Here is a 14539-nt window from a genome sequence, read left to right as displayed (position 1 = left end):
AGACGAGGGCACTCTTGATATTTTGGCTGCAAAAGTGCAGTTGATGCAAAATCAGTCTTGAAACTGAAATCCTTTAGTCATAACATATGAGACTCGCCACTTGGAATGTGTGTGGCATTTGTTCACACGACAAGTAGCGTGATATGTGGCATGTTCTACATGACAATCAATGGGATGTGTTTTGTGTTGTTGAGCATAAAAATCATAGTGAAGCAGGAAAAATTGTGGATTGCCATGGGTTTCAGTTGTTCTATGCAAGGGGCTTAGTTCGACACTATTTAAGTGTTCTTATGGTCGTGAATGACAAGTCTTAGCCGGTCCTTGTCAAGAACAAAGTCCATGGCCGCTTTCTAGTTGTTGAAATTCTATTTGAAGGGGAGGTATTTCGGGCTGATAGGCCTCTATGCACCAAATGACTCTTCATTTTGACAGGGTCTATGGGGTCGACTGACAACTTGCTTGTCTCTTGGTAGACCGAGAATATTGATGGGAGATTTCAGTTTTGAAGCAAGATATTTAGTCTTGGCTCCACCCATCGGATTTGGGTTGTACTTTTCAATCAGCACAATAATCTACCACATGGTCCCACTTGGACCGCATGTATGTTATGCACGACGATGCTTTCTTGCCAAAGATTTTGGATATCCAAGTGCTGCAACAATATGTTTTGTCAAACCATTTTCCTTTGCAATTTGACATGCTTGCCCATCCTATTGCCCCTTAAGTGCAATTCTTGGGAAGGCTCCCATTGCATTTTAATTCATCTTTTTTGAAGCATCCAGTCTTTAATGGTTACATGGAGCAACATGTTGACAAGTTTCTCCTTGACTCCCCTCATGATATAGTGATTCTTTTGAGCAATTGCTCCATAATGTGTAGAGGATTGCCAGGTGTTGTGGTATTCATCAAGCTACTCTTTGCAGGCAGTGTCAGCACACTGCTGAAGCAATGTTGGCATTAGTCCGCTCCTTGCTAATTGATTACCCAAATGATCCATTCTTGCTACCATTGGTCACAAGGCTGACAAATCTCATTCAGCAATTCCAATTGAGATCTTATCAGCAAGCCAAGTTGCAAAGCTTGACCAAGAATCTACAAGATGCTTTGTGTCGGTCGCATAAATTTTTCGAGGCTTGCATGCCTCTCTTGCTTGAGAAAATATGGTGTGCCTGTACAGCTCAATGGTTACGTGCCCATAGTCCATTGTACATATGTGTAGAGAATATTTCCTTGATCTTCTTGGTACTTCGTCTTCTTCTTAGCAGGCTACCCAAGCCCGTTCGGCTTTTTATGCCTTGGTCAAGGATCAAGTGTTGCAAGATATGCACTATGATTTGGACAAAGATATCTCAAAGGGAGAGGTCATGGATGTTTTGTTGCATCTACCCATGGACAAAAGTCTGGGATGGGATGGCTTGACTGATGAGTTTTTTGAAGCCTACATTGCCACTCTTACCAAACTTTTGGCAACCATGTCCCAACAGATCTAGGAGATCGGAATTATGCCTACCTTGTGGAAGGTGGGGGTCATTAAGCTGATTCCAAAGGTATCGTCACCCTCGATGTTGAAATACTGGTAGCCAATTTCTTTGATGGCATCTATGTACAAAATTTCAACTAAAGTCTTAGCTAATCTTCTCCATAAGCACCTCTCTACCCTTGTGCACCCTAATTAGTATGGATTTACCAAGGGCCGCAATATCTTGCGCAATGTATTGAATGTTCAACTACCATTGACTATGCAAAGCACTCCAAGCAGGAGCAAGAAGTCATACTGATTCAATTAGATCTCGAAAAGGCTTTTGACCATTTGGACTAGTCTTTTTTGGTAGAGCGCATGCATGTTATGGGTCGCTTGTGTCCCAGCTAGCACAAACAGTCAACAAGAACGTCTCTTTGCAGGTCTTGTTGAATGGTGGGGTCATTGAGCAATTTACTCTTGTGCGATTAGTTAGATAGGGTTACCCTTTGAACCCCTTGTTCTTTGCTATGGTTATGAAGACATACCCTAATGTAGAAACATAAATGAAAGCATACAACAAAGCACAAACTCAAAAGAACATAGTTAGGGTTAAGGTAACTTGGAGACAATGAACACATTGGAGACTGAATGAGTGTCTGAATACTGAATATACAATGCTCATGCAACAAACAAACCATGCAAAAATGAAAACTCTATCCCGAATTCTTGTCTCTCCAGGACCGAGGCAAAGGTGCCTAGCAAGAGAGTGTCGTACATCTAACGGATCCTGGAACACAACAAAGGCAGCCTTCAAGAGTCGAACACTAGCAAACGCATCTATGGAAGTTGGATCTGATGCAGACAGGTAATGAGGAAAGAGAAAAACTGGAAAACAGCTGGAGACTGAAGGCGACTATGCAAGAGTTGCAATCTAAGAGTCAAGGATCTCAATTGTGGTCACTGTAAAGAAGACTGTTGACCCAACCGGCAAAGCTAGTGAATGGATAACAAATTCACCCCTAGCTAGGGGGACATAGTATACACCATCCAATGTAGTGCAATCTGGGTTTTGGTTGATAGCAAATTTGATGCGACCATGAGCCTAAATTGTGAGCGAGGAGTTGTTCCCAACTTGGACATGCCCGCCACCACCTTGTCTCCCTTGTGGGGGGTTACTCGATTGAGGGGCAGAGGTATGAGTCTCAGCTTTTAGTGTTGTGTCTCTAGCCTTTCATCAACACTCGTCCCATCAAATGGCCTAGCCTTCTAACAATGCTAATAATATTGATTTTTCTTCAAAAAAATCTGCCCGATTCTTAGAGATGACTGGGAATTTCCTTGGGTCTCAATAGTTTGGTTTTGATTTTGATTTTGAGTTTATTTTTTATTTGAATTGGAATTTTGATTTTTTCTACCCTTCTCTTGCTGCCCCTTTTCAGAAGAAGCAATGAGAGCCCCCTCTACAGAGGTCAAACTATGAAACTAATCGAATAACCAAGTGTAACGTAGTAGTTGACACTCAAATTCATAGAATGTAAACATGGTGGGCTATCAGATCACCTGTTGCACAAAATGGAAGTATTTCCTTAGCAGCTTGTTTAGAAACAATATGACCCGATCATCCGAGGACTTGGGAGCCCCCGTGGTAGAGAACTTGTGAGAAGGCGCTGATACTCAACCAACTTGACTTTCAAGTCATCTCAGTTAGTGATTTTAAAGTTTTGGAACTCATGATCCAAATTGATGCTACGGGTTGTATCTCAAGTCACATAATGGTCAGCCAAGTGTGCCCAATGCTTGGATGCTAAGTCAAAATACTAAAGTAGTGAATGAAATTCAAGTAAGAGATTTGGCATTAGCTCGACAAAACAGAGACATTTGTAGCCTTCCATGAGCAGACAACCTCATATGGGATAAGTCCAGAATCAGGTTAGAGTTCTAACCTCTACACAAGATCCCATAGGTTCTACAAGTCAAGGACATGTCTCATTAGGCTTGAAAAAGTAGTGAAGTTCGACTCATTGAAATGAGTCTTATCACTAAAGGCATGTTTGGCTGATAAAGACGAATAACCATGAGGTGTCAAATAAGTGGAATAAAAAGAAGGTGGTGGAGCGGATAAGTAGGAGGGGGAGGTGGTAGGTAGAAATAGGCTGATTGTCACAAGGACGTGAAATTTTGAGATGCTTTAATCTTGCTAGTAACATTTGATTAAGTTACTAATAAAATGTGCAGGTTGTTTAGCACATGTGATGCACATGGCAGTTATTTCATGGGAATAGGCCAAGGACCTCGAGGATGCAGTGGGTGTTAAAGGCAAAAGTTGTGTTAAGTTATGCCAACTGGGTTTTGGTGGTCAATTGGTGCGAGGTTGGACCCTAGGACAATTGTTTGGCCATTAAGTGTCAGTGGTGCTAGTCTAAGGGTCAACAGAGGTTGGGAACCACTCCAAGTTGCAAATGGCCTAACCAATTTCATTCCAGATGGGCATGTTTAATTTTGGGTAGGGTCAAAAGGGCTGATATTAATTTTCAGAATTAATTAATTCTGAAATTTTGATTTAATGGCTGAAAATGCATTAGGAAGACTGCCACTTGGCAAAAATTTCCCATGCAACTAGGAAGAAGGCTGTTGGAGGGTGGTGGAAGTTGAATGGCAGCCATTCGGAGCTTGGTGAAGGGAGAGAAGGTGATCAGATTTGGCTCTGAGAGGCGACAACGACTGATCGCGCGCCGCAATAGGACAGGGGGCAACAGGTTTTCTCTTCCGCCTCAAGAGAGGCGGCGGTAGGAGAGAAGGGCTCACCAGCTGAGCTGGTGTTATATCCCCCTTTTGAAGCTGTTGGTGCCATCAGAGCTACGAATCAAAAGATACATTTCAGCTGATTTTCTCTCTTTCTACAGCATTCTCTCATCTCCTTCAGTCTATGCTTAAGTGTTCTCAGCAATTCTTAGTCATCGGTAGCAGAGTACAACCAAATTTGGTGGACAGCAAAAAGTTTACTGCTGTAAACCCTAAATTACAGCAATAATGAGGGTTTAGTAGCCACCTTGGGACCCATGCCATCAGTCAAAGGCATTGTATACTGAAATTAGCACCGGAAATTCGTGGAATTGTGAGGATTTCAAATGCCAGCCCATGTATTGTGAATTTGGGGCAGCATTTGACCAGTTGGGGTTCCATTAGAGCAAGTCCTGGGTGAAAACCAAGGGGCAATTTGCCCGAATGCTTTGTTGATTATTAGAACAGCAAGGGGCTTTTGAATCAGCCAAGGAGATTGTGAAATCTCGGCTTGTAATTTATCCATCAGCAATTGAAATTAAAGAAATACCGAAAGGGGCGCCAGTTTTGGGGCCAACACGGTGTCCACTGTCCAAGTTTATGAAGGTAAAGTGAGCTTTTTAGTTTATGTTCATTTGCTAATTGCTGTAATTAAGTGCTTAATCATGTTAAACCATGCTATCTGAGAAGGAAGGCTGGTTTAACCTAACAGCGAAGAGTTTTACATTGCTCCACTTGAGGGTTGTGATGTGTTGCTTGGTATGCCATGGTGCCACCGTATGCATGCAGTGATTGATTCATATGCAAAAGAGATCACTATTCAACATAAGGGAAAGACACTCACACTTGATGTAAAGTTGAAAGGGAAATCTGTCCCTGTTGTATCTGCAGCTGCTATTTCTAAAGTAATGAAAAATCATCTTTCAACGTATTTAGTTTTTGTTAAGGATAAGGATGATAGTGAGAATGTTGAGGATATGTCTAAATTAGAGAAGGATCGCATGTCATTTCTGAAAATGTATGCTGATTGCTTCTCTCAGTCACTTCTAGGGCAGCTACCACCTGAAAGACCCGAAGATCATGGCATAGACCTTATCCTTGGAAGTAGCCCTCCTAATAAACCACCCTATAGAGTCAGTGTAGCCCAACAGGAGGAGATTATGAGTCATGTAAATAAGCTGTTAGAAAAAGGGCTGATTTAGCCCAGCTCATCTCCTTTCTGTTTTCCAGTGCTTTTGGTGCAAAAAAAGGATGGTTCATGGCGTATGTGCATTGACTATCGTACTCTGAACAAGATCACGATAAAGAACTGCTTTACGATCCCTCGGATCGATGATGTTATGGATAGATTGCAGGGGGCAGCAATATTCAGCCGTATTGGGTTATATGAATTTCTTGTCATGCCTTTTGGACTTATGAATGCTCTTGCCACTTTTAATCACATGATGGATCACATCTTTCGGCCACATAGAGCATTTTTGGATACTTTCCTTGATGGCATGATTGTCTATTCAAAGAATGAGACGGAGCATAGAAAGCACTTGGACATTGTTTTCAATGAGCTACGTAAGCATAGGTTGGTTATCAATGACAAGAAGAGTGAATTCTTTTTGCATGAAATCCACTTCTTGGGACATATTGTATTGGCTGATAGTATTCGTATGGACCGTGCTAAGGTTGAAGCAATACGTTCATGGCCAGCTTTGAAGAATGTTCATGAAATCCTTTGCTTCTTGGGTTTATGTTCTTACTATAGGAAGTATGTACACGGGTTTGCTAAAATTGCATCTCCATTGCATGCTTTGCAAAAGAAAGATGTGCCATTTAGATGGACAGCAGTGGAAATTTCAGCATTTGAAAAGTTGAAGGAAAAGATGACTTCAGATCCTGTGCTTGTGTTGCCTGATCTAAGGAAGTCATTTGTGGTTCAGTGTGATGCATGTGGTAACAGCATTGGGGCTGTCCTTATGCAAGATGGCGAAGTTGTGGCTTATGAGAGCCGAATTCTCCACGGTGCAGAGAGAAATTTACAGGTTTATGAGAAAGAGCTCTTGGCTGTAATTCATGCACTGTCTACGTGGAAACATTATTTGTTGGGGGCTGATTTTACAGTGCAGACAGACCATCAGACTTTGAGGTACTTTCTGACGCAAACAAAGTTGTTAGAGAAGCATATGAGATGGGCAAATTTTCTCTCTATGTTTCATTTTCAGATTGTACACATTGATGGTAAAAAGAATGTTGTGGCTGATGCAGTGTCACGTAAGCCACAAATTCCAGCCGTCACTATGGTTTATCACACTGAGTTGAATGCCATGAAAGAGTAATATGCTGCTGATTCGGACTTTGCTAATGTTTATGATCAGCTTTGCAATGGCCAAAGGCATGAGCATTTTATGCTAAGAGATGGATTTCTGTTGATGCATGGACGACTATGTGTCACAAAGCAGTTGAGGCCTAAAGTGATCATTGAAAGTCATGCTCCTCCTTATGCAGGACACAGAGGTATTGATGCCATAGTCAAGGCAGTGGAGGATTTCTTTGATTGGCCAGCTTTGAGGCATGATGTAGAGCAGTTTGTTAGGGCATGCATCGTATGTCAGAAGGTAAAGCATGATAGGCAAAAGATGCCGAGCTTGTTGCAGCCCTTGCCTATTCCAGATAGGCCTTGGAAGAGCATTGCTATGGACTTTATCTTTGAGCTTCCTAGGACACCTACAGGGAATGATGGGATATTGACTATTATTTGCAGGTTTAGCAAACAAGCCCATTTCATTCCGGTGAGAAAGAAGATAAAGGCTGATCATATGGCACGATTATTTATGCAGCACATTTTCAAGTATCATGGTATGCCTAAGTCGAGCATAAGTGATCAAGACCCTCGGATGACCAGTCTATTCTAGAAGGGATTGTGTGAAAATATGGGTACCACGCTGAAATTCTCATCATCCTTCCATCCGCAGACAAATGGTCAGTTTGAGGAAGTGAATTCCATAGTGTTGGTGCTATGTTTCAGACCACAAGACACAGTGGGAGCAGTATTTGCCATTGGTTGAGTTTGCATACAATAATACGGTGCATAGTTCCACTGGCAAGGCTCCATTTAAGGTGGTTGAAGGTGGTAAGAAGGTTCCATCTATTTTGCACACTAAGGATAAGATCTTTGAGGTTGATCACTTTGTGGAAAGCTTGGATGCAGCCTATGCAAAGATAAAGTATGCACTTCATAGGTCACAGGACAAGCAAAAGCAGGCAGCTAATCGCCATAGACATGCTTTGCAGTTTGCAGAGGGCGATTATGTATTGTTGCATTTCGAAAAGGCAAGGCTGAAAAAGATGAAGGGAAGAGAGAGGTTGTATCCGAAGTTAAGCATGAGATCCTATGGGCCCTTTCAAGTGTTGGAAAAGGTCAGCGATGTTGCATATCGGCTGAAATTACCTCCACATTGGCGGATACACAATGCCTTTCATGTCAGTTTGTTGAGACCTTTTCGTGGTGATGTGCCAGAAGATGTATCTGTTGAAATTCAGCCAGAGGTTGAGGAACTAGATGAGATTTTGGTACCCAAGCAGATTTTAGCACATAAGGAAAGGAAGGTTAGAGGTAAAGTTTCCAGAAGATATTTGGTGAAGTTTCAAAATTATGCACCAATGGATGCAAAATGGATGGAAGAGGATGACTTGGCAGACCATCCTCAGTTGTTGCAACTTTATCTCGATGCCTTTCAATTAGAGCCGACTTTGGATCGGGCTTACTCAGGTTCAGCAGAGCGGGCGTCCGGAGCATTGCCTGATGCTCAAGGGGGAGGTAGCACTTCCACTCCACCGGTTTTGGATAGCTCTCGTATGTAGTGGATCTCGGATGTATTCAGCATGTATCCAAGGTACTGTGCTGATAGTATGTCTGCCATGAGGTCACTACTCGGTGTACTAGTCACTGTGAGATACATGTATATGAGTATGGTTGTCACCGCGGCTCAGAGACTATACTTATGCATGAGTTTTTTGGACAAGTTTGGCATGAGTTTTTGCCTCAATTTTGAGATCAATTTCTTATCAGTTTCAGCTCAATTTTTGATCAGTTTGAGAACCGTTTATGATCACTTTGGGATCAGTTTTGCATCAGCTTTTGCATCAATTTTTGATCAGTTGTTTTTAACCATCAACTTGTGATCAGTTTGGAGTCACATTTGCAGCCATTTGTGATCAGTTCTCATATCAGTCCATGATCAGTTTATGATCAGGTCATGCTCAAATTTTAATGGTTTACAGCTGATTCCATAGATAGCCGCATGTAAACGAATGTCATTGAAAGTTTCAGCCATGGTTTATGCTGAGAATATGCTTTACTGTGGTTTTGAAGTCAGAACGGTTAAGAAACATGAGTTATGGATGCATCCAATGGTTTCTAGCAATAGTTTTGGACTATTTTTTCAGTTTTCTATTATGTTTTGCTGGCTGGAAGTTTTCAATAAGTTTTGTGCATATGCAACTGTTTGACAACAGTGGCCAATGTTGTAGTGATTGTCATGCCAAATTGAAATTCCAGTGCAATATACTTTTGCTTTGGCCCAATGCAGTGCAATCGAGGACGATTGCAAGGTTTTCAAGGGGGGAGTCTGTCACGGGGTCATGAAATTTTGAGATGCTTTAATCTTGCTAGTAACATTTGATTAAGTTACTAATCAAATGTGCAAGGTTGTTTAGCACATGTGATGCACATGACAGTTATTTCATGGGAACGGGCCAAGGATCTCGAGAATGCAGTGGGCGTTAAAGGCAAAAGTTGTGTTAAGTTATGCCAACTAGGTTTTGGTGGTCAGTTGGTGCCAGGTTGGACCCTAGGACAATTGTTTGGCCATTAAGTGTCAGTGGTGACACTAGGGACTAGCATTAATTAATTAATTAATGCTAGTCTAAGGGTCAACAGAGGTTGGGAACCACTCCAAGTTGCAAATGGCCTAGCCAATTTCATTCCAGATGGGCATGTTTAATTTTGGGCAGGGTCAAAAGGGCTGAAATTAATTTTCAGAATTAATTAATTCTGAAAATTTGATTTAATGGCTGAAAATGCATTAGGAAGGTTGCCACTTGGCAAAACTTTCCCATGCAACTAGGGAGAAGGCTGTTGGAGGGTGGTGGAAGCTGAATGATAGCCATTCGGAGCTTGGTGGAGGGAGAGGAGGTGATCGGATTTGGCTCTGAGAGGCGAAAACGACTGATCGTGTGCCGCGACAAGACAGGGGGCATCAGGTTTTCTCTTCCGCCTCAAGAGAGACGGCGGCAGGAGAGAAGGACTCGCTAGCCGAGCTAGTGTTTTACCCCCCTTTTGAAGCTGTTGGTGCCATCGGATTTGTCATCAAAGCTACGAATTAGAAGATACATTTCAGCTGATTTTCTCTCTTTCTACAGCACTCTCTCATCTCCTCCAGTCTATGCTCAAGTATTCTCAGCAATTCTCAGCCATGGGTAGCAGAGTACAGCCAAATTTGGTGGACAGCAAAGAGTTTACTGCTGTAAACCCTAAATTACAGCAGTAATTAGGGTTTAGCAGCCACCTTGGGACCCATGCCATCAGTCAAAGGCATTGTATACTGAAATCAGCACCGGAAATTCGTGGAATTGTGAGAATTTCAGATGCCAACCCATGTATTGTGAATTTGGGGCAGCATTTGACCAGTTGGGGTTCCGTTAGAGCAAGTCATAGGTGAAAATCAAGGGGCAATTTGCCCGAATGCTTTGCTGATTATTGGAACAACAAGGGGCTTTTGAATCAACCAAGGAGATTGTGAAATCTCGGCTTGTAATTTATCCATCAGCAATTGAAATTAAAGAAATACCGAAAGGGGCGCCAGTTTTGGGGCCAACACGGTGTCCACTATCCAAGTTTATGAAGGGAAAGTGAGCATTTCAGTTTATGTTCATTTGCTAATTGCTGTAATTAAGTGCTTAATCAGGTTAAACCACCCTATCCGAGAAGGAATGCTGGTTTCACTGATAATGTCCAATGGATATGGATTGATGCGGAGGTGTTGGAACGTAAATGTTTCCATAAAGTGTCGGTGGAGGTGGAGGCTCTAGGACATGTAAGCCGTATTCAAGAGTCGGTTGGAGCATGGAAAAATGACCAAAAGGTCTACTGGGTAATGCCATGGAGGCAAACTGTGGTACCAACTGATCCACACTCAAGATGGCATTCCCAAGCCGTGAAAGATCCGAAAGTGTGGTGACGGGAGAATGAACCTTCATCATGGAGACAAGACCCAACTGAGGAAAAGACGAGGTCATAAAAGGCGTGCCTAAGGGCGAAGCACCCCCTAGTGTATTGTGAGAAGACATGTATGGTGCACTTAATGGAGACTGAAAGGAAGGTATCTGGAACTAGTGGATGGGAGATTAAATGGATTTGTCATTTGAGTTGTAGTGGGAAATATGTTAGGTTCCTTTTGTCCATTAAATGCAAATGATAAAATAGATGAATCACCAAAATCATATTGACCATGAGATGTAAAAGTGGAAGGAAAGCATGAAGAAGGAGCACTCACCATAGATTCTTGCAACTTTTACTTACCTTTTCTGGAGTTCAAAAGAAAAAATCTATCCTCTTCAGCGCTTATGAACCAATACTTGGTATGAAGAGTTCCTTCATCCTAAGCATCACCAATATCTTGCAAAAAAAAGAAAGTAAAATCATAAGAGAGACGTAGCAGCATGTGTACCTGACATAGGAGTAAATGAGGGTGGAGAAGAAAATGGTCTATACTCCATGCCAGTTTCCACGTAAGGGTGATCAGTCCTTTGTGGACCTTCCGTTCTTCTTGCAAAATCCTTAGACTATGCACCGAATCTGAAGGGAAAAACTCAAATTTATCTTCAATTTGCTGTTAAGCTTGATACATGAGGATGAGATCATATTCAGCTTATGAAATCTTGTATGTCTGTGGATTCCATGGTGGTCTGAAGTCTCTCTGACCATGTTGGATGGAGGAGCAAGCTGTGAAGCCCACTCAACCATATGTGTCTTGATATGCTAGGCTCGAGAGCATCATAATGATGTGGTGAAGATGTGTCCAAAGTCATCTTGCCCTCCGGTTATTTTTGTTTCTTGTGAAAGGCTTTCGAATCAAAGGCCAAGGTTTGGTGGAAGAAAACCTTGTTTTGACACCATGTGAAAAAATACCCTAATGCAAAAACATAAATGAAAGCATACAACAAAGCATAAACTCAAAACAACATAGTGAGGGCTAGGGCAACTCAAAGAGAATGAACATAGTGGAGACTGAATGAATGACTGAATATTGAATATACAATGATCATGCAGCAAACAAACTGTGTGGAAATGAAAACTTTACTCCAAAGTCTCGTGTTTCGAGGACCAAGGCAAAGGTACTGAGCGGGAGTACATGTCATACTCCTGACAGATCCCAAAACATAGCAAAGGTAGCCTCCGAGAGTCAAACACCAGCAAATGCAATTGTGGAAGTTGGATCTAATGCAGATAGGCAGTGACAAGAGAGAGAGAGACTAAAAACGCAGGTACCTGAGGAGAGAGAAACTGGGCAATAGCTGGAGACTGAAGGCGACTGTGCAGGAGAGGTGATGGCAATAGTTGGAGAAGAGCAACTCAGCAACGTAAATACCTGGTTGATGATGACAAAGTGTGGAAGATGGAGACAACTCCAAAAGGTGACGATAGCAGCAAATGCAAACTCCAGAGGTATAGGCAATAGTACCTGATGATGGCGACAACGAGAAGATGGAGATGGAGGTTGGAATCAAGCACCAAATGATAGCAAACAGTAAGGGGAAGCTCTAACTAAGATGTCCATGAACGGGGTGTGGGCAGCAGAGATACAACTCCTCAAACTTGCAAAAATGAGACTAAGATTGAATGGAGGGTGTTTGCCTATTTATAGAAAGTTTTGAGACCTTGTACGACACACCGTTTTAAAACTCTCTTGAACCACGCACCAATTTAGGGTCTTGATTAATTAAGCATTTTTGGGGTTGTTTAAGTGGCTAATTCAGCATGTAATGCTTATGTTAGCTCAACACTAGCGACCCATCCGGTCCTTTCCATGCTTTCTCACTTGGTGAACACGGGATAGTTGCCTGGTCCTTCTCTTCCCTTTAGCAAATATTTTGTGGGCCAATCGCTAGCAAATGACACATTCATGATTCTCAAAGTAGAACAAGAGAATCTCCACAAGGCATTGGATGTATGGAAACCTTTTGGACAAGGCTCTAGTCTTCGTATTAATGCAGCCAAATCCTTCCTCATCAGCTATACTAAATCAGATCTCCAATCTTTGCAATGGCAAGGGATGGTGATCCCCCACAGGAGTGTCATATGGCATCTGGGTTACCCCTTGGGCATTGATGTTCAGCCCAAGCAGTTGTTGCAATGGATTTCTCTAAAATTGGAGGCGAAGTTTCTATATTGGAAATCCCAAGCCTAGCCTTTTCATATTTGCCTTAAAGTGGCACAATCCGTTATGCTTCCTGCACTCACATAATTATTACTGCTTTTGCCTTGGACTACCTCCACCTTGAGGGTTCTTACTTGCCACATTTTCTTTATGCTATGGAAAAAGGACACTTTACATGTAGGTATCTCGTGGAACTCTTGGAACCATACTTGCATTCCTAAAAGTATAGGTGGTGGGGCTATTTTGGATGTGCACACTCACATGGTTGCTCTTTAGTGGTCTCTCTTTCCCGCCATGTGCATGATCGACACCCTTGGGTCTTTATTTCCGGGTTCCTTTTGGAAGAGTGGGGCGTGGTTCGCGGTAACACAACCATTCGCAGTTCGTGGTTGTAGATTCTTAATACTGACACCCCCTTTTCCTTATCCTCTTCATTCTTGCTTGCCCAGCTCATCTGCTCATGGAAGTTGGTCGTGCCAAAAGCCCAATGGCACCCTGCAAAGGATCATTTGGCCGCCAACTCTTTTCACATGGAATTGTTGGAAGTGTCCAAACTGATTTTGTGGGATGGAAAGCAAGAGACTTGCCCTAAATTTAATCACATGGCATGACTAGGCATATCATCGGTTTCTGATGCCATTTTGGCGACTCATTAGGGGTTGATGTCTTTCTGCACCGCCAACAGGCTTTTTCACATCCCTTCAGGTTATAGGGACTGGTGAGCTATCTCTAGCCGTGGCACTTGCAAAACACCGCATCTTAAATGGTGCTCGTTCTTTTGGCCTCACCACTATGGAAATGTCTCGCCACTGTTTTCTTTCACCCCCTTTGGCTCGGAAAATCTAGTCCCTGTTATTTGCTATTTGGTAGGATGTGGTTGGCACGTCACTATGCCCGTGCCCTTTCATTGGGTCTTTACGACCCAAATACCCTTTTCCAACACAACCACATATGAAGATTTTGTTTCCATTCCTCCATTTTTGGGACTATTGGCACAATTAGACAACTCCGAATGCTTTTGTTTTTGATTCCACATTTGGGGTGCAAATTCACCTCACCAAGTTGAAACGTCTTCTACAATGATAGCTTGACCTTATTTAGTACACTTATCTCCTTTCCAAGGACTTGGTCCCTTGGCATACGGCAATCTCTACTACTTCTTTGCCATGACTTTTGTACTCTTTTAGTTATCTGATCTTCGCTAAAGTGAGTTTATGCACGATGTCCTAGAGCCATGCTGCATCTTGTAATCATGTAATCTTGTACTTTTTTGGTATTTAATACAATTACCTATTATGAGAGAGAGAGAGAGAGAGAGAGAGAGAGAGAGAGAGAGAGAGAGATTTACGAAAAAAAAGAGAGAGAGAGAGAGAGAGAAAGAAAGAAAGAAAGTTATATCAATGTCTACAAAAGGCCAAGTCGGCCTATGAGACCAAAATGTTACATCTCAACGTCAAAGAATTTTCCCAAGTCCCAAAATAGTTGTCATCTAATGCTATGACTAACTACATATGCAGATGCCTAATGTATCATGAGATCAGAGGACACTTCTATTGCCTATTTAGATAGGGATTCATGCCATTATCCAAGGTGATGGATTTCCTGGATCTGAGATGGCTTAGGCTTTTCTTATTGGAGCTACGCCGACATAGAGGGCACCTCTTATGAACTTAGGAGCAAGGACATGGAAACACACAAAAGCATACACTCATATAGTTCTATAGAGCATTGACAGCCCCCTCTACCACAGATCCCCCATTGGACCCATTGATGGCCCCACCCCATGGAGTCACCCTAGACATAGCCACTGAGAGATGCAGAGCCCATCATTTACACCCCTGTAGGAAGTATCATCTATAGATACAGA

General features: G+C 42.4%; 3 protein-coding genes across 4 annotated transcripts in view; 2 read left to right on the top strand and 1 right to left on the bottom strand.

Annotated features, from left to right (window-relative positions):
• LOC148026132 (uncharacterized) overlaps nt 1–14539 on the top strand; it is a 416526-nt gene that overhangs the window by 45120 nt on the left and 356867 nt on the right. The window lies entirely within an intron of this gene.
• The window catches only part of LOC148026133 (uncharacterized), a 117603-nt gene that overhangs the window by 44316 nt on the left and 58748 nt on the right, over nt 1–14539 (bottom strand). The gene's annotated exons all lie outside the window — the stretch shown is intronic.
• On the top strand, nt 7583–9342 carry LOC148026134 (uncharacterized). The gene has a single exon (XM_087693407.1). It carries the CDS (start codon nt 7616–7618, stop codon nt 8093–8095), a length of 480 nt encoding a protein of 159 aa, XP_087549533.1. The 5' UTR covers nt 7583–7615; the 3' UTR covers nt 8096–9342.

This window comes from Lygodium microphyllum, chromosome 14 (genome assembly GCF_053477565.2).
Source record: "Lygodium microphyllum isolate KBCC chromosome 14, Lygodium_microphyllum_v1.1.10, whole genome shotgun sequence".
NCBI classification, from domain to species: Eukaryota; Viridiplantae; Streptophyta; class Polypodiopsida; order Schizaeales; family Lygodiaceae; genus Lygodium; species Lygodium microphyllum.
This window is presented reverse-complemented; position numbering and strand designations above follow the sequence as displayed.

Bases quoted from the DNA above. Each gene is read 5' to 3' on its own strand.
- LOC148026134 (XM_087693407.1), top strand. From the start codon at position 7,616: ATGAGATCCTATGGGCCCTTTCAAGTGTTGGAAAAGGTCAGCGATGTT.